This window comes from Pocillopora verrucosa, chromosome 7, assembly GCF_036669915.1.
Source record: "Pocillopora verrucosa isolate sample1 chromosome 7, ASM3666991v2, whole genome shotgun sequence".
Lineage (NCBI taxonomy): Eukaryota > Metazoa > Cnidaria > Anthozoa > Scleractinia > Pocilloporidae > Pocillopora > Pocillopora verrucosa.
The window spans coordinates 20,198,581-20,218,570 of NC_089318.1; the positions used below are offsets into that span (position 1 = coordinate 20,198,581).

Below are 19,990 nucleotides of genomic sequence, written 5' to 3' on the forward strand. Positions count from 1 at the left end.
CGGTATATGAGTCTGATAAACCTGGAGTCGAGGAAACCTATTCAGAACGCCAGAAATACAAATATATTACCCTGAGTTTCAAAATCTTTACTTGCAAGATATATTTTGACAGCAACACAGGATGGTTTTGCAATAAAAATTTTTCGGTGTTTCTAATCTAAGACTGTTCATGGCGAGGGTAAAAACGCAATTAAATTTCGAAAATATGGAAATTCGACAAAGCTTTGTCAACCGTTTTTTCCATTGATAACTCGGTCAGTAAGCCGCCGTTATATTCGCGTAATCTTCGTGTTTTCAAAACCTTTCCCTAATGAACACTGCCATCTCGCTCCCTCTTTCACCTTATTTCGCCCTCAAATCCATTATTAAATGAGTCGCATACACTACTATGGTTAATTGTCCGAGAAGCTCCTAAAGTTAAAGTAACATCATTTTAAACAAAGCTTTCAAAGTCTTATCTGGTGTTTAATCATTTGGTCTGAAAAGCGACATCATTTCCTTCAATGAGCCCTTATCCACGCCAAAATTTGCTTTGGGTAATTTATATACCTAATACGACTAAGGCGTGTAACATGTCCTTGTCATTTTTCTTACCATTAACAAACAAAAGTTTTATATCCGACTCTGGGAAGGTTGCTTGGATGGTGAGATTCCCGAATTGAAAAGCCAGTTTACAACTTAACACAAACTGAACAATCGAGGAATTAGACATAGTTTGATGCTACTCTGGTTGCAGATTTAATGACTGTCACCGAAGAACTTACAATTCATAGACGCAACGTTTCGACACTCCTGTCTAGTGCCTTCATCAGGGGTGATCTAAACGCTGCAACAAGAGGTCCTTTTATATAACCACTAGCGGCCTTTTTTTTTTTCTGACAAGGTGTAAATAGGCGTCAAGAAGCAAACCGCCATCGTCACGATTTAAAGGAGTGTGGGCGAGGAATTGTCGAGGCTTGTTTTTCTGTTTAATATTGCGCGTGTTATCATCGATAGTGGACATGATACTGAAAAGCACCCAGTTGTTTCATTTTCCTCCCCTTTATCGACCTTGAAATCTCAGATGCTCGAAGCTGTTGCCTAAAATTCAGGATAGAAAAAAAGGTACCGAACGCTTAAAATCCTAATAAATTGCTTTCTGTAAGTCACCATTTGGAATAATAGCGTTTTTCTGCAATCCCAAACCTTAGTACGTGTCTAAAATATGTCTTTAACGCATAAACAAGCTGAAGATTCTCCCTGCTAAATTTTAACACACCATGGGAAAATATCCGTCTGCAGATATTAGGCACTTAGTCTTAGTTACAGACCCAGCCCGTGCTCCTATCTACGAATTTATGATCAGCTGCCTTCTCCATTTTGGATGTTGTTTGCTTCATTTCTTTTTCAGTTGCTTAATATCTTCACGGACAAATTTCGGCTTTATTTTCACCACATCTCATAGATTCAGCTGAAATGTTATTAATACGTCACTGAACCGTTGGTCCAAATAATAACTCAATGTAACTGTCCTCATCTAAAGAACAATGTATGTACTCACCACGCTTTGCTATGTTCACCAGCTTCGCCACGTACAGCAATGATCTGATTGAGAGCGATGATCATAAAATTAGGTTCGCTCATGTCACGAGACCATATGGAAAGCCGTGCCTTGGAAAGGAGAAGATTGGGGTCGAACAATGAGGCATGCGTACCTTCTATAGAAATCGAATATCCTTTCTTTCTTTATTCTCATCACTTATCCAGTTGATATTACATTGATATTGTAAGTAGAAATTCTGTCTTGGTCACTCATGGGAGTTAAAGGGTTGGTGATGGCAAAGAGAGTCGAAAGTAGTCTAGTTTACATAACAGTTTATTTACAATTCTAAGTCAAATGAAAGATGAAAAGGAAACAAAAGAGGTTATCCCTTTCAAGTTTTTCTCCTAAATAATCAAAAACGCAAACTTGCTCTTGAATAAAATTCACAATAAAATAGTTCAGAAATTTCCTAAACATTAGTCAAATAGCATCAGAGTCTGTTCTTGAAAATGTTCAAGCCTCCGCGACGTCTTTAGATAGATATTTTATAATATTTACAAAGAAGAATACTTAATACTATTTAGCTTTGCAAGCAATGGTTTAAGTTTATGGCGATGGTTGGCTATTGACGGCCGAAAATCATGTGCAAACATAAAATACTCAAATGGATGCGGCCTGTTTAGACTGACCAGCCCAGTCTGCGATAAATGTATTTGATTTGTACTACGATAAAATTAGCCAAACAGAGCGCACAAATCTCGCGTATATAATGTCCAATACTAAGCATTTCGATCAGAGATTTCTTTGAAAGGCGGACGGCAACCGGAAAAAGAATAAAACTAATTCTGGCGCACTTTGAAGGCATTTTAAAGAGGTCACGTTTTAGCATTTTAAACCAACGTGTCACCCTTAATTACGAGAACCTTCTACAGATTTCGATAAAATCAGGTCCTTTACGATCTCCGCATTATCAAAAACAATACAATAGCTTCATACATGCATTGATTATATATCCTGGCCGAGGTTCCTCCACTCCACTGTAATTTCTCTTGTAAATACCTCCAACATGTGGATCGTGCAACAAATCCAAGTTTCCCACTTTGAAACCGAAATCTATTGCATCTTCATCCATGAATGTTTGGATAATGCCAAGCTTTACCTTTGTCACGTTGGCTTGTTTCAATTTAGGAATTGTTACTTGCTGGCTGGGAGGTCCGTATGGTGAAAAACTGTGACCGAGGTCTTTCAAGACCAAGGTTACAGTTTTTCACCATACGGACCGACCCTTAGCTAGTAAGTAACATATTTTTTTTTTAAAACTTAACGAAATTCTTTCCGAAAGAACCCGAATGATGCAGGGCTGAAAATACAGTAAGATCCTCTATAAACTGAACGATTTTTGAGCGAGTAAATGGTAGTTAAAATAAAGGTGATGCAAATTAAAGAGTGATGCTTCACCGAAACATTTTCATTTGCGTAATGATAAAGGTGATTTAAAAAGCTTCCAACAAACTTTGAAACATTATTTTCACAAGTATCTGTCACAATCTGACACCTATCAATTAGAGAGTGCGTAAGAAAAGAAAAATCGCACGTACACTTTTGTAAAACAACGAAACTAGTTTGGCAAGGACTGTCACGACAATGTTTTCTTCAAAAACAGTCAGTGATCTAACGGAAAGTATTATTCACTCTCATCGACGATTAATTCGTGTAAGAAGATTTAAGGAAAGTAATTGTAAGTAAACTAAAATTTCTTATTTTAAAGTTGTGAGAGAGTTTGCTCGTTTGTTTGCTGCAATGGCGTGTGTTAATCCAGTCTTTCCTCCATAAAAACTAAATTCGAATGATACACTCTGACGAGACACAAGGAGATTTAATGCGGCCTTTTCTCATTGAATTCCTTTAGTTTCTGTTGTGCAATTTACGGTACAAATGTCCAAATTGAACGGACTTAGAAAGACTCACCGAAAGCGTATATTTGTCGTAAAACTGAAATTTAAACTTCGCTCGCTCTTTCACTACGAACAAATTGTTTGAAAAATTGTTGAATTTGCCAATGTTGTACCGCAGGCGTTCACAGTTACCTCGGCGAAAATCTCTACGTTCCCACCAGCTGACAAATCTACGGCTTCAATAAAATATACGCCACAATCGTCGAGCGCTGAAATCTCAGTGACTTCAGTGTTTGTTCTAATTTCAACCATTTTCTTGTCTTGAAAGTGTTCCAGCTGACTTAAAATAAATCTCCTCAACCTTGACCAATCCAGTAACTCCTCCGCGGTTTCGATTCCTATTTATAATTGGTGTCTTCGCTGACCATATTGGTATACTCTTCTTTGAGTGCGTCATAAGTATCTAGAATCTCATCGAAAGGAACCAATGAACTTTTCAAGATAAAGTATCTGCCTCGACGCAGACGCAGCGGATGTAACGTTTCACTTCGACCTACCTCTTGTCGGAATCGACCGTACTTTCGGGTGAACTCGAGGGTGGCGTGTAAATAGTAGAGGGCTGTCTCCTTGTCAGCGTAATGAAAACCAAGCCCCATGCGTCTCGGAGTTACATCACTGCTTTCTCTCATCAACTCTCCATTTTTCTCCAAGAGATAAACTTGAAATTGTTGTGGTCTTGCTAATGCAAGAGCCGTGCAACAGCCACCCACTCCTCCACCGATAACGACAATAGTCTGGCCTTTTGGAATGCCCATATCTCGAACTCGCAAGTGGCCCTAAAAGAGTAAAGACCCTTTCAGGGCGATGAACACGTTGAATCACCAACACGTTGACTCGCCAAATTGACTCAACCTTTGAGATGAATTCAAATGGCAAGTTTGCTGATGCGTTGGAGGGGTTCCTAGATAAACATGATCAGGACATCCCAGATGGAAATTCATGTTTGGAAAAGCTAAAGTCACGATCATACGTTACGATCCCTTAGGATTCGGCCGGATAAACGATCGCTAGTTTGTAACGTTAACTCGCTTGAACGGCGGCTATTTTATTAGCCATCCTAGGGTATAATATGTTAAATTTGAAGCCTGTGCTTTCATGGTTGCAATGACGTAAGTTATGTACAGTTTCTACCCGTGTGTTTGCGTTGAATTCTAATTGTATTACAAGGAAAAAAACCGTCAAAAACATCAATCACACTCAAAGTTGCGGCTTCAGTCTAACCAGGCCAAATGTCGAGAAATTCTGCTGAATTCCGTGACACAAGGCTTAAACTCAGTTTTAATAAAGGATATACTTCGTTGATTTAGAAGCGTTAATGATGAGTAGTCAGCAGGCTCGTTCTTTTTTATCGAGCTGTTACTAGTTGATGAATTTGGACGCACAAGCACCACCTTAAGAGGCTGTCTCCCTTATTTCCACCCGGTCAATTTTGCGTCAAAAATAATTTTGCCTGAAACTCTCTTAACAGAAAGACTTAACGTAGGAAAGAACTAAATTAGATTTGGTTTGATTCGAAATAATTTTCTGACTGCATTACGGGCCATAATTATTTCCCAGTCCGTAGGGACCGTACCAACGTCTCAAAATTGAAAAATAGGCATATTTTGTAACATTGTAAAAACGTGGGATATGTTTTGTATATGAGCTTTTGAAGCATCCAGTTTGACCAAAATGAGGAGAGAACTCTCAGCAACGTGACATTGGTGAGTTGACTACAGAAGTGGGTGATTTTTTCCAATATTTAAAATACTGACAGACAACGATTGGTAAATTAGGATTTAGAGTTTATCTACATTTCGTAAAAGTCTCATGCAGGTCTCTCTCGGCCGAGACCTGCTTGTTAAGGGAAGCTATTTGGTATGCGAGGTCGACTTGGTCAAGGACCCGTTTTAAAAAACTTGAATCAGTAAACTTGAATCAGTTTAAAAACTTGAATCACTGTAGGTTCCAAAAGTCTCTTTCCGTTCTTTACCCCTAAGATTTCAATCACGTCTCTAACCTTTCTTCTTTGATCTTTTGGTAACCCATAAAATACCGTTGCAAAACAATGAAGCTGAGACAAATGCTTATTATGTAATCTTATTAGCATTTCTACTTGTGATGAATAATGACAAAGTGCACGGGTCCTTGACCAAGTCGACCTCGCATACCAAATAGCTTCCCTTAACAAGCAGGTCTCGGCCGAGAGACCTGCATGAGACTTTTACGAAATGTAGATAAACTCTAAATCCTAATTTACCAATCCTGTTTGTCTGTCAGTATTTTTAAATATTGGAAAAATCACCCACTTCTGTAGTCAACTCACCAATGTCACGTTGCTGAGAGTTCTCTCCTCATTTTGGTCAAACTGGATGCTTCAAAAGCTCATATACAAAACATATCCCACGGAATCAACACATACGAAATATAAAGTGTTTTTCTTTCTTCAAGATGAAATTTTTCGTTACACTAAGTTTCTTTGTGACGATTCTTGAAATCCACAAAGGATTGCGATTTGTATGCATGACAATCATAACAGAGGAAGACAGATACTGTTTACAAATTATTCAGTTCTGATGAATGGTATATTTTGCCATACACAGAGGTTACAGTTCTTCAAGGTCCATCTTACCTGACTCACGGCGCGGTGCATAATCCATGCAAATTATAACCCCCTTTCGTTCGTGACAATGAGTGCTCTTGCATATTTTTTACACTTTTGTGCCGTCGAGTCTACCCTGACTCGCTGTATGTCTTTAAGTTTTACATTTGAGTTCCTCTTCCCTAAGATCTGAGACAGATCTCTTCTGGTCATTCATCCTCTCAATCGGGAACCTATTTACCAGCAACCCTTACGAATGATTGCTTATCGAAATACTTTTCAATTTGGGATGAACAATGAATGACAGTTTGTTTTGAACAAAAGAATAATGGCTCTCGAGGGGGGGGGAAGGGGGTACTTGGGCCAGTACATTTTTCTTGGTATGTGCCGCAGGCCCCATAGAATTCCTAACCTAGTATAGTCTATTATGTGGCAAATAAGAGACACCATCTTAGTCACTTTTGGGTAAATTTGATTTTCGCCATCTCAATTTAGTCACCTTTAATTAATGCATCTACCCTATAAAGCCTTTTAGTTAGGTCGTCATCAAATTATACACGAAAAATCTAATGCTGGCATGAAGCAAGTGAAACAAAAAGGTTATTGTGACACAACCAAAATCCATAGACCCCCACCCCTCTACCCATTGGTGATAAATAATTAGCGACCCTTATGCAAAAAAGCATGGAGAACAGAAACCATAATAGTCTAAGTTTTTCCAGACTGTTTAATCAAGAAATAAGTGCTCTAAAAAACGTCACAAATCAGGGACAAATTTTGTTTGCAAGTTTTTCTTGGATAATTGTGTCTTATGTCTTTCAACACGTGCACAGGTTAACTCATTCTACGCTTCGGTCTCAATCACCAAAAAGATTTATATGAATTTGATTTATTTTTCACAAGTTTAACTGCGGGAAAAGGTCGAAGATTGGGGTTAAATTTTTCCTGGAAATGAAAGTAAAGATAAGTAGTCTAGTTTACCTAACTGTTCATTAACAATTCAAATTCGAATGATAGGTGAAAAGGAAACCAAAAATAGGGTATCCTTTTCAAGTTTGTCTCCTAAAATAATAAAAAATGAAAATTTATTTCTGAATAAAATTCACAATAAAATAGTTCAGAAATTTCGTAAAACATTAGTAAAATGACATCTGAGTCTGTTCTTTAAAATGTTCAGACCTCTGCCTCCGCAACGTCTTAAGGTAGATTATTCCATTCGTTGACCAATTTACAAAGAAAGAATACTTAAAAGTGTTTAGCTTTGTAAGCAATAGTTTAACTTTATGGCGATGGTTGGCTCTTAACGGCCGAAAATCATGTGCAAAAATTAACACACCCAAATGGATATGGCCCGTTAAGACTGACCAGTTCAGTCTGATTCATTCGTGCGTAGAAACCTGACAGTCGATTTTGTTTCTTCGAGAAATTAGCCAAACAAAGTGCACAAATGTCGCGTATATATTGTCCAATACTAGACATTTCAAGCCAAGATTTCTTTTAAAGGCGGACAGCAACCAGAACGAGAATAAACTAATTCTGGCGCACTTTGAAGCCAATTTATCAAGGTCACGTTTTAACATTTTAAACCAACGTGCCACCCTTAATTGCTTTCAGTACCAGAACCTTCTGCAGATTTCGATAAAATCAGGTCCTTTACGATCTCTGCGTTATCAAAACAATACAATAGCTTCATACATGCATTGATTATATATCCTGGCCGAGGTTCCTCCACTCCACTGTAATTTCTCTTGTAAATACCTCCAACATGTGGATCGTGCAACAAATCCAAGTTTCCCACTTTGAAACCGAAATCTATTGTATCTTCGTCCATAAATGTTTGGATAATGCCAAGCTTTACCTTTGTCACTTTGGCTTGCTTCAATTTAGGAATGTATTTCGACACACCGGCTAAGATTTTTTTACCCTTGGCGCATTTCTCGTCCTCTGAGAGATTGAAGAATACATGCTCGAATTCTGGTTCCAGTTTTTCAGAGGTACTCACGGCCATGTTTGTCTCTGGTGCATAAGTCAACATTCCAACTCTGTTTCCTTTGTTAGTAAACATGCAGAAGGGTCCCATACAGAAGAACATTGAAGGCATGTGGACAAGAGCTTCGGGCAGCTGCACCGTGATAATTGCTTTGATTCTGTTGCATCTTTTCCTTGTGAAAGCGGAAATACCGAGCATCTTGTTGAATTTGCCAATGTTGTACCACGAGGCGTTCACAGTTACCTCGGCGAAAATCTCTACGTTCCCACCAGCTGACAAATCTACGGCTTTTATTAAATATGTGCCACAATCGTCGAGCGCTGAAATCTCAGTGACTTCAGTGTTTGTTCTAATTTCAACCATTTTCTTGTCTTGAAAGTGTTCCAGCTGACTTATGATAAATCTCCTCAACCTTGACCAATCCAATAACTCCTCCGCAGTCTCGATTCCCATTTCTATCTCCTCCGTCGCGACATCTTCTTCGAACTCCCAAGGTTCTAGAACTCGGTAAAAGTCTTCTGGACGACCAAAGACTTCGTAACTGGGGTCTTCGCTGACCATATTGGTGTACTCTTCTTTGAGTGCGTCATAAGTATCTAGAATCTCCTTGACAGGAACCAATGAACTTTTCAAGATAAAGTATCTGCCTCGACGCAGCGGATGTAACGTTTCACTTCGACCTACCTCTTGTCGGAATCGACCGTACTTTCGGGTGAACTCGATGGTGGCGTGTAAATAGAAGAGGGCTGTCTCCTTGTCAGCGTAATGAAAACCAAGTCCCATGCGTCCCGGAGTTGCGTCACTGCTTTCTCTCATCAACTCTCCATTTTTCTCCAAGAGATAAATTTGGAATTGTTGTGTTCTTGCCAATGCAAGAGCCGTGCAACAGCCACCCACTCCTCCACCGATAACGACAATTGTCTGGCCTTTTGGAATGTCCATATCTCGAACTCGCAAGTGGCTCTAAAAAGGGAAAGAACCTTTCAGGGCGATGAAAACATTGAATCACCAGCATGTTGACTCGCCAAATTGACTGAACCTTTAAGATGAATTCAAATGGCAAGCTTGCTGATGCGTTGCAGGGGTTCCTAGATAAACATGATCAGGACATCCCAGATGGAAATTCGTGTTTGGAAAAGCTAAAGTCACGATCAGACGTTACGATCCCTTATGATTCGGCCGGATAAACGATCGCGAGTTTGTAACGTTAACTTGCTTGAACGGCGGTTTATTTTATTAGCTACCCCAACGTATAATATGTTGAATTTGAAGCCTGTGTTTTTATGGTTGCAATGACGTAAGTTATGTACAGTTTCTACCCGTGTGCTTGCGTCGAATTCTGATTGTATTACAAGGAAAAAAATCGTCAAAAACATCAATCACACTCAAAGTTGCGGCTTCAGTCTAACCAGTCCAAATATCGAGAATTCCGCTAGATTCCGTGACACCAGGCTTAAAGTCAGCTTTACTAAAGGACTCACCTTGTTTTTTGAAGAAGCGTAAATGATGAGTAGAGTCAGCGGGTTGTTCTTTTTTATCGAGCTGTTACTAGTTGATGAATTTGAACGCACAAGCACCACCTTAAAACTTGAATCACTGTAGGTCCAAAAGTCTCTTTCCGCTCCTCACTCCTAAGATCTCAATCACGTTTCTAACTTTTCTTGTTTGATCTCTTGGTAACCCATAAAATACCCATTAATACGGTTGCGAAACAATGGCGGTAAGACAACTGCTTATTATCTATGCTTATTAGCATTTCTACTTATGTTGAATAATGACAAAGTGCACGGGTCCTTGACCAAGTCGACCTCGCATATCAAATAGCTTCATACAACGACGAAGTCAGCAGGTCTCAGCCGAGAGACCTGCATGAGAATTTTATGAAATGTAGTTAAACTCTAAATCCTAATTTACCCATTCTGTTTGTCCGTCAGTATTTTTAAATATTGGAAAAATCACCCACTTCTGTAGTCGAATCATCAACGTCACGTTGCTGAGAGTTCTTTCCTCATTTTGGTCAAACTGGATGCTTCAAAAGCTTATATACAAAACATGTCCCACGGAATCAACACATGCGAAATATAAAGTGTTTTTCTTTCTACAAAATGGAATTTATCCTTATACCAAGTTTCTTTGTGGCGAATCTTGAAATTCACAAAGGATTACGATTTGTATGTATGACAATCATAACAGAGGTAGACAGATACTGTGTGCAAATTATTCAGTTCTAAAGATTGAGCGTACCCAGCAGGATTTTGCAATAGTATATTTTGGCATACAGATAGGTTACAGTTCTTCAAAGTTCATCTTACTTGACTCACGGCGCGATGCATAATCCATGCAAATTATAACCCCCTTTCGTTCGTGACAATGTGTGCTCTTGCATGTCTTTTACACTTTTGTGCCATCGAGTCTACCCTGAGTCACTGTATGTCTTTAAGTGTTACATTTGACTTCCTCTTCCCTAAGATCTGAGACAGATCGCTACAGGTCATTCATACTCTCAATCGGGAAACTATTTATCAGCAACCTTTACGAATCAGTGATTTTTTGAGGGCGATGATTTTGATTGCTTATCGACATGCTTTTCAATTTGGGATGAATAATGAAAGACAGTTTGTTTTGAACATAAGAATAGTGGCTCTCGAACACGGGGGGGAAGGGGGTATATTGGAGGTATATTTTTCTTGGTATGTGCCGCAGGCCATATATAGGCCTACCCCATTGTAGTCTGTTATGTGTCAAAATAGAGACACTATCTTAGTCACTATTGAGTAAATTTGATTTTCGCGATCTCAAATTAGTCACATTTTGTTAATGCATCTACCCTATAAAGCCTTTTAGTTAAGTCGTCATTAAGTTACACGCGAAAATTCTAATGTTGGCATAAAGAACATGTTTGTGACACAACCAAAATCCATCGACCCCCAACCCTCTCCCCATCGGTGATAAATAACGAGCGATTCCTTATGCGAAAAAGCATGAAGAACAGAAACAATAATAGTCGAAGTTTTGCCAGACTGTTTAATCAAGAAATAAGTATTCTGAAAACGTCACAAATCAGGGACAAATTTTATTTGCAAGTTTTTCTTGGGTAAATATGACTTGAGTTTTCCAACACGTGCACAGGTTAACTCATTTTACGCTTCGATCTCAATCACCAAAAATAATTATGTGAATTTGATTTATTTTTCATAAGTTTAACCGCGGGAAAAGTTCGAAGATTGGGGTTAAAATTTTCCTGGAAATGAAGTAATTGAAAGAAGTCTTAGTCAGACAGGAAATGGGTCACGCTCTGAGAATGATTAATAATGGCAAAGAGAGTCAAAAGATAAGTAGTCTAGTTTACATAACTGTTTATTAACAATTCAAATTCAAATGAAAGGTGAAAAGGAAACAAAAGAGGTTATCCTTTTCAAGTTTGTCTCCTAAAATAATCGAAAACGCAAATTTATTTCTGAATAAAATTTGCAATAAAATAGTTCAAAAATTTCCTAATACATTAGTAAAATGGCATCTGAGTCTGTTCTTTAAAATGTTCAGACTTCTGCCTCCGCAACGTCTTAAGGTAGATTATTCCATTCGTTGACCAATTTACAAAGAAAGAATACTTAAAAGTATTTAGCTTTGCAAGCAATGGTTTAAGTTTATTGCGATGGTTGGCTCTTAACGGCCGAAAGTCATGTGCAAACTTAAAAATACTCAAATGGATATGGCCCGTTTAGACTGACCAGTTCAGTCTGATTCATTCGTGCATGGAAACCTGACAGTCGATTTTTTTCTACGAGAATTTTGGCCAAACAGAGCGCACAAATGTCGCGTATATATTGTCCAATACTAGACATCTCAAGCCGAGATTTAATTGAAAAGCGGACAGCACCCGGAAGAAGAATAAAACTAATTCTGGCGCACTTTGAAGCCAATTTATCAAGGTCACGTTTTAACATTTTAAACCAACGTGTCACCCTTAATTGCTTTCAGTACCAGAACCTTCTGCAGATTTCGATAAAATAAGGTCCTTTGCGATCTCGGCATTATCAAAACAATACAATAGCTACATACACGCATTGATTATATATCCTGGCCGAGGTTCCTCCACTCCACTGTAATTTCTCTTGTAAATACCTCCAACATGTGGATCGTGCAATAAATCCAAGTTTCCTACTTTGAAACCGAAATCTATTGTATCTTTGTCCATGAAGTTTTGGATAATGCCAAGCTTTACATTTGTCACTTTGGCTTGTTTTTAATTTAGGAATGTATTTCGACACACCAGCAAGGATTTTTTTACCCTTGGCGCATTTCTCGTCCTCTGAGAGATTGAAGAATACATGCTCGAATTCTGGTTCCAGTTCTTCAGAGGTAGTAACGGAAATGTTTGTCTCTGGTGCATAAGTCAACATTCCAACTCTGTTTCCTTTGTTAGAAAAATTGACTCAACCTTTGAGATGAATTCAAATGGAAAGCTTACTGATGCGTTGCAGGGGTTCCTAGATAAACATGATCAGGACATCCCAGATGGAAATTCGTGTTTGGAAAAGCTAATGTCACGATCAGATGTTACGATCCCCTAGGATTCGGCCGGATAAACGATCGCGAGTTTGTAACGTTCACTTGCTTGATCGGTGACCTATTTTATTAGCTACCCTGATGTATGATATGTTGAATTTGAAGCCTTTGTTTTCATGGTTGCAATGACGTAATTTATGTACAGTTTCTGCCCGTGTATTTGCGTTTAATTCTAATTGTATTACAAGAAAAAAAATCGTCAAAAACATCAGTCACACTCAAAGTTGCGGCTTCAGTCTTCTGGCTTCAGGCTTCAGCTGAATTCCGTGACACAAGGCCTAAACTCAGCTTTAATAAAGGACATACCTCGTTGATTGAAGAGCGTAAATGATAATTAGTCGGCGGGCTCGTTCTCTTTTATCGAGCTGTTACTATTTAATGAATTTGGACACACAAGCACCACCTTAAAACTTGAATCACTGTAGGTTCCAAAAGTCTCTTTCCGTTCCTCACCCCTAAGATCTCAATCACGTCTCTAACCTTTCTTCTTTGATCTCTTGGTAACCCATAAAATACCGTTGCAAAACAATGAAGCTGAGACAAACGCTTATTATCTATTCTTATTATTATTCCTACCTTTGATGAATAATGAAAAAGTGCACGGGTCCTTGACCAGGTCGATCTCGCATATCAAATAGCTTCCTTCAACAACGAAGTCAGCAGGTCTCGGCCGAGAGACCTGCATGAGACTCTTACGAAATGTAGATAAACTCTAAATCCTAATTTACCAATCCTGTTTGTTTGTCAGTATTTTAAAATATTTGAAAAATCACCTAATTCTGTAGTCGACTCATCAACGTCACGTTGCCGAGAGTTCTCTCCTCTTTTTGGTCAAACCTGATGCTTCAAAAGCTCATATACAAAACATCTCCCACGGAATTAACACATGCGAAATATGAAGTGTTCTCCTTTCTTCAAAATGAAATTTATCCTTATACCAAGTTTCTTTGTGGCGAATCTTGAAATCCACAAAGGATTGCGATTTGTATGCATGACAATCATAACAGAGAAAGACAGATACTGTGTGCAAATTATTAAGTTCTAAAGATTGAGCGTCCTTAGTAGGATTTTACAATAGTATATTTTGCCATACACAGAGGTTACGGTTCTTCAAAGTTCATCTTACTTGACTCACGGCGCGATGCATAATCCATGCAAATTATAAACCCTTTCGTTCGTGACAATGTGTGCTCTTGCATGTCTTTTACACTTTTGTGCCATCCAGTCTACCCTGAGTCACTGTATGTCTTTAAGTATTACATTTGACTTCCTCTTCCCTAGGATCTGAGACAGATCGCTACAGGTCATTCATCCTCTCAATCGGGAAACTATTTATCAGCAACCTTTACGAATCTGTGATTATTTGAGAGCGATGATTTTGATTGCTTATCGACATGCTTTGCAATTTGGGATGAATAATGGATGACAGTTTGTTTTGAACATAAGAATAGTGGCCCTCGAACGCGGGGGGAAGGGGGTATATTAGAGATATATTTTTCTTGGTATGTGCCGCAGGCCATATATAGGCCTACCCCATTGTAGTCTGTTATGTGTCAAAATAGAGACACTATCTTAGTCACTTTTGAGTAAATTTGATTTTCGCGATCTCAAATTAGTCACATTTTGTTAATGCATCTACCCTATAAAGCCTTTTAGTTAAGTCGTCATTACGTTATACGTGAACATTCTAATGCTGGCATGAAGCAAGTGAAACAAAAAGGTTATTGTGACACAACCAAAATCCATCGACCCCACCCCTCTCCCCATTGGTGATAAATAACGAGCGACCCCTTATGCGAAAAGGCATGGAGAACAGAAACAATAATAGTCGAAGTTTTTCCAGACTGTTTAATCAAGAAATAAGTATTCTGAAAACGTCACAAATCAGGAACAAATTTTATGTGCAAGTTTTTCTTGGATAAATGTGACTTGAGTCTTCCAATACGTGCACAGGTTAACTCATTTCACGCTTCGATCTCAATCACTAAAAAGAATTATACGAATTTGGTTTTCTTTTCATAAGTTTTACCGCGGAAAAAGTTCGAAGATTGGGGTTAAATTTTCCAAAAATGAAGTAATTGAAAGAAATCTTAGTCACACAGGAAAGGGGTCACACTCTGACAATGATTAACCCTTTATTTCTCAGATCAAATTTGTCATTCTCCTTACTATTAATTATACACTTCTTATGATGTTAGTTCAGAGAATTTAGTATTGGATCAACTAATTATCCCCAAATTGATATTTTTCTTTGTTCTCATCACTTATCTGGCTGATATTGTGTTGATATTGTGAAGAGAAATTCTCTCTTGGTCACTAATGGAAATTAAAGGGTTAGTGATTAGCAATGGCGAAGGGAGTCAAAAGTAGGCTAGTTTATATAACAGTTTATTTACAATTCAAATTCAAATGAATGATGAGAAGTAAACAAAAGAGGTAATCCCTTTCAAGCATGTCTCCTAAAATAATAAAAAACGCAGAGTTACTTCCGATAAAATTCACAATAAAATAGTTCAAAAATTTCGTAAAACATTAATAAAATGAAATCTCAGTCTGTTCTTTTAAATGTACAGAGTTTATACCTCCACAACGTCTTTGGGTAGCTTATTTTATCCATTGACTATATTACAAAGAAAGAATACTTAAAACTATTCAGCTTTGCAAGCAATGGTTTAAGTTTATGGCAATGGTTGGCTGTTAACGGCCGAAAATCACGTGGGAACGTTAAATACTCAAATACAGGCGGCCCGTTAAGGCTGACCAGTTCAGTCTGCAATAAATGTATTCATGCGTAAAAACATAACAGTTGTTTTTTCCTACGAGAAAATTAACCAAACAGAGCGCACAAATGTCGCGTATATATATTGTCCAATATTAGACGTCTCAAGCAGAGACGTCTTTGAAAGGGGGACAACAACCGGTAGAAGAATAAAACTAATTCTGGCGCACTTTGAAGCCAATTTAGCGAGGGCAAGTTTTCACATTTTAAACCAACGTGTCACCCTTAATTGCTTTCAGTACGAGAACCTTCTGCAGATTTCGATAAAATCAGGTCCTTTACGATCTCGGCGTTATCAAAACAATACAATAGCTTCATACATGCATTGATTATATATCCTGGCCGAGGTTCCTCCACTCCACTGTAATTTCTCTTGTAAATACCTCCAACATGCGGGTCGTGCAACAAATTCAAGTTTCCGACTTTCAAACCGAAATCTATTGTATCTTCGTCCATGAATGTTTGGATAATGCCAAGCTTTACCTTTGTCACTTTGGCTTGTTTCAATTTAGGAATGTATTTCGACACACCGGCTAAGATTTTTTGACCCTTAGCGCATTTCTCGTTTTCTGAGAGATTGAAGAATACATGCTCGAATTCTGGTTCCAATTCTCCAGAAGAACTCACGGCGATGTTTGTCTCTGGTGCATAAGTCAACATTCCAACTCTGTTTCCTTTGTTGGAAAACATGCAGAAGGGTCCCATACAGAAGAACATTGAAGGCATGTGGACAAGAGCTTCGGGCAGTTGCACCGTGGTAATTGCCTTGATTCTGTTGCATCTTTTCCTTGTTAGAGCGGAAATACCGAGCATCTTGTTGAATTTGCCAATGTTGTACCACGAGGCGTTCACAGTTACCTCGGCGAAAATCTCTACGTTGCCACCAGCTGACAAATCTACGGCTTTTATTAAATATGCGCCACAATCCTTGAACGCTGAAATCTCAGTGACTTCAGTGTTTGTTCTAATTTCAACCATTTTCTTGTCTTGAAAGCGTTCCAGCTGACTTATGATAAATCTCCTCAACCTTGACCAATCCAATAACTCCTCCGCAGTCTCGATTCCCATTTCTATCTCCTCCGTCGCGACATCTTCTTCGAACTCCCAAGGTTCTAGAACTCGGTAAAAGTCTTCTGGACGACCAAACACTTCGTAACTGGGGTCTTTGCTAACCATATTGGTGTACTCTTCTTTGAGTGCGTCATAAGTATCTAGAATCTCCTTGACAGGAACTAATGAACTTTTCAAGATAAAGTATCTGCCTCGACGCAGCGGATGTAACGTTTCACTTCGACCTACCTCTTGTCGGAAACGACCGTACTTTCGGGTGAACTCGAGGGTGGCGTGTAAATAGAAGAGGGCTGTCTCCTTGTCAGCGTAATGAAAACCAAGCCCCATGCGTCCCGGAGTTGCGTCACTGCTTTCTCTCATCAACTCTCCATTTTTCTCCATAAGGTATATATGGAATTGTTGTGTTCTTGCCAATGCAAGAGCCGTGCAACAGCCACCCACTCCTCCACCGATAACGACAATAGTCTGGCCTTTTGGAATGTCCATATCTTGAACTCACAAATTGCCCTAAAAGAGAAAAGACCCTTTCAAGGCGATGAACACGTTGACTCGCCAAATTGATTGAACCTTTAAGATGAATTCAAATGGCAAGCTTGCTGTTGCAGGGGTTCCTAGATAAACATGATCAAGACGTAACAGATGGAAATTCGTGTTTGGAAAAGCTAAAGTCACGATCAGACGTTACGATCCCTTAGGATTTGGCCGGATAAATGATCCCTAGTTTGTAACCATAACTTGCTTGAAAGGCAGCCTATTTTATTAGCCACCCTCAGGTAAAATATGTTGAATTTGAAGCTTGTGTTTTTATGGTCGCAATGACCTTAGTTATGTACAGTTTCTGCCCGTGTGTTTGCGTTGAATTCTAATTGTATTACAAGGAAAAAGACAGTCAAAAACATCAATCACACTCAAAGTTGCAGCTTCAGTCTAACCAGGCCAAATGTCGAGAAATTCCGCTGAATTCCGTGACACAAGGCTTAAAGTCGACTTCAATAAAGAACATACCTCGTTGAATGAAGAAGTGTAAATGATGAGTTGAGTCCGCGGGTTCTTTCTTTTTTAACGAGCTGTTACTAGTTGATAAATTTGGACGCACAAGCACCACCTTAAAACTTGAATCACTGTAGGTCCAAAAGTCTCTTTCCGTTCCTCACCCCTAAGATGTCGATCACATCTCTATCCTTTTTTCTTCGATCTATTTGTAACCCATAAAATATTGTTGCAAAACAGTGAGGGTGAGACAAATACTTATTATCTATGCTTATTAGCATTTCTACTTTTGACGTATAATGACAAACTGCACGGGTCCTTGACCAAGTCGACCTCGCATATCAAATAGCTTCATACAACGACTAAGTCAGCGGGTCACAGCCGAGAGATCTGCATGAGACTTTTATGAAATGTAGATAAACTCTAAATCCTAATTTACCCATCCTATTTATTTGATAGTTTTGTCTGTCAGTATTTTTTAATATTGGAAAAATCACCCACTTCTGTTGTCAACTCACGTTGCTTAGAGTTCTCTCTCCAATTTGGTCAAACAGGATGCTTCAAAAGCTCATATACAAAACATGTCCCACGGAATTAACACATGCGAAATATAATGTTTTTCTTTCTTCAAAATGGAATTTATCCTTATATTAAGTTTCTTTGACAAAGGATTGTGATTAACTCTGATTTGTATCCATGACAATCATAACAGAGGAAGACAGATACTGAGTGCAAATAAATCAGTTCTAATGATTGGGCGTACACAATAGGATTTTTCAATAGTATATTTTGCCATACACAGCGGAAATAGTTCTTCAAAGTCCATCCTACTTGACCCACGGCGCGGAGCATAATCCATGCAAATTATAACCCCCTTTCGTTCGTGCCAATGTGTGCTCTTGCATGTCTTTTACACTTTTGTGCCATCGAGTCTACCCTGAGCCACTGTATGTCTTCAAGTGTAATATTTAAGTTCTTCTTCCCTAAGATATGAGACAGATCTCTTCAGGTCATTCATCCTCTCAATCGGGAAACTATTTATCAGCAACCTTTACGAATCTGTGATTTTTTGAGGGCGATGATTTTGATTGCTTATCGACATACTTTTCAATTTGGGATGAATAATGGATGACAGTTTGTTTTGAACAAAACAATAATGGCTCTCGAACACGGGGGAGGGGGATGGGGGAAGGGGGTACTTGGGAGATGAATTTTTCTTGGTATGTGCTGCAGGCCTCATGGAATTCCTACCCCAGTATAGTCTACTATGTGGCAAATTAGAGACACCATCTTAGTCACTTTTGGGTGAATTTAATTTACGCCATCTAAAATTAGTCACCTTTTTTAATGCATGTACTCTATAAAGCCTTTTAACTAAGTCGTCATTAAATTATACGCGAAAATTCTAATGCTGGCATGAAGCAAGTCAAACAAAAAGGTTATTGTGACACAACCAAAATCCATTGACCCCCAACCCTCTACCCATTATTGGTGATAAATAACAAGCGATCCCTTTTGCAAAAAAAAGCATGGAGAACAGAAACAATAATAGTCGAAGTTTTGCCAGACTGTTTAATCAAGAAATAAGTGCTCTGAAAACGTCACAAATCAGGGACAAATTTTATGTGCAAGTTGTTCTTGGATAAATGTCTTAAGTCTTCCAACACGTGCACAGGTTAAATTATTCTACGCTTCGATCTCAATCACCAAAAAGAATTACATAAATTTGGTTTATTATTCATAAGTTTTACCCTGGGAAAAGTTCGAAGATTGGGGTTAAATTTTCCAAAAATGAAGTAATTGAAAGAATTCTTTGTCACACAGGAAAAGGGTCACACCCTGACAATGATTAACCCTTTAAGAACAAGTCTCTGTAAGAATCAAACATCTTGGGAAATGAAAAATTTCAATCCTCCCTTCAAATTTTGCACGCAGTTAGGCGCTCAGTGGGGATGCACAAAAATGCATCTTTTAAAGGTCATAGCACTCTTGTTGCCATGGTAACAACGGCTACTTGTTTGAGGCCTGGGGGCTCGTTTTCATACAAAAACGTCGCAAAAATAGAGTGAAATGTTTATTCCTCTATCTCAAGCTAAATACAACATTAAAAATTGGCACTTCTACCATACATAGTAACATCATTGGTCTTCACATTGATTCATTCAATTTTTGTCGGGTAAAACAGGGAAAACGTTTTTCTGAATTTCTCCAAAAGTATACCAATTCTGGAACTGAAACTACCCACCTAGCTAGTTATAATATTGTGGTATGTATGTAAAAATCTCTGCGGGCCTGCCTCTACTTTTTATGGGGGCAATTCGCGAACGAAGCTCAAAATTCAGATATTGTATAATTTGGCGATGTTTACATTTAATGTTCTCAATAATAAATGTTTCAGAAAAATGAAACGTGCGAGGCTTTGAAAGAATGTTATCTTATGAGTAATATCCCGTAGAGAAATCTCACCTCTAGATGTCATCTTTAAAAAAAAATTGATCAACCTTCATGGAGGACTACTCGACGTGACGTAGCA

The 19,990-nt window shown here is 38.5% G+C and overlaps 3 protein-coding genes and 1 pseudogene across 4 annotated transcripts in view; all 4 read right to left on the reverse strand.

The window, feature by feature from the left end:
* Window positions 1-19,990, reverse strand: part of LOC131781796 (fibrinogen- and Ig-binding protein) — a 49,126-nt gene that overhangs the window by 7,487 nt on the left and 21,649 nt on the right. The window contains exon 1 of one of the 2 annotated variants that reach the window (XM_059098513.2): window positions 1,541-1,598. The exons of the other annotated variant lie outside the window; for it this stretch is intronic. The gene's annotated coding sequence lies outside the window, so the exon portion shown is untranslated. Of the gene's footprint in view, window positions 1-1,540; window positions 1,599-19,990 lie in introns of those variants that run through there. 2 annotated transcript variants of the gene reach the window in all.
* On the reverse strand, window positions 3,544-4,256 carry LOC136282585 (uncharacterized; annotated as a pseudogene).
* On the reverse strand, window positions 7,659-8,990 carry LOC136282586 (uncharacterized). Its single transcript, XM_066170265.1, has one exon. The coding sequence runs from the start codon at window positions 8,988-8,990 to the stop codon at window positions 7,659-7,661; it is 1,332 nt and encodes a 443-aa protein (XP_066026362.1).
* On the reverse strand, window positions 15,622-16,953 carry LOC136282587 (uncharacterized). Its single transcript, XM_066170266.1, has one exon. The coding sequence runs from the start codon at window positions 16,951-16,953 to the stop codon at window positions 15,622-15,624; it is 1,332 nt and encodes a 443-aa protein (XP_066026363.1).

Bases quoted from the DNA above. Each gene is read 5' to 3' on its own strand.
- LOC136282586 (XM_066170265.1), bottom strand. From the start codon at position 8,990: ATGGACATTCCAAAAGGCCAGACAATTGTCGTTATCGGTGGAGGAGTG.
- LOC136282587 (XM_066170266.1), bottom strand. From the start codon at position 16,953: ATGGACATTCCAAAAGGCCAGACTATTGTCGTTATCGGTGGAGGAGTG.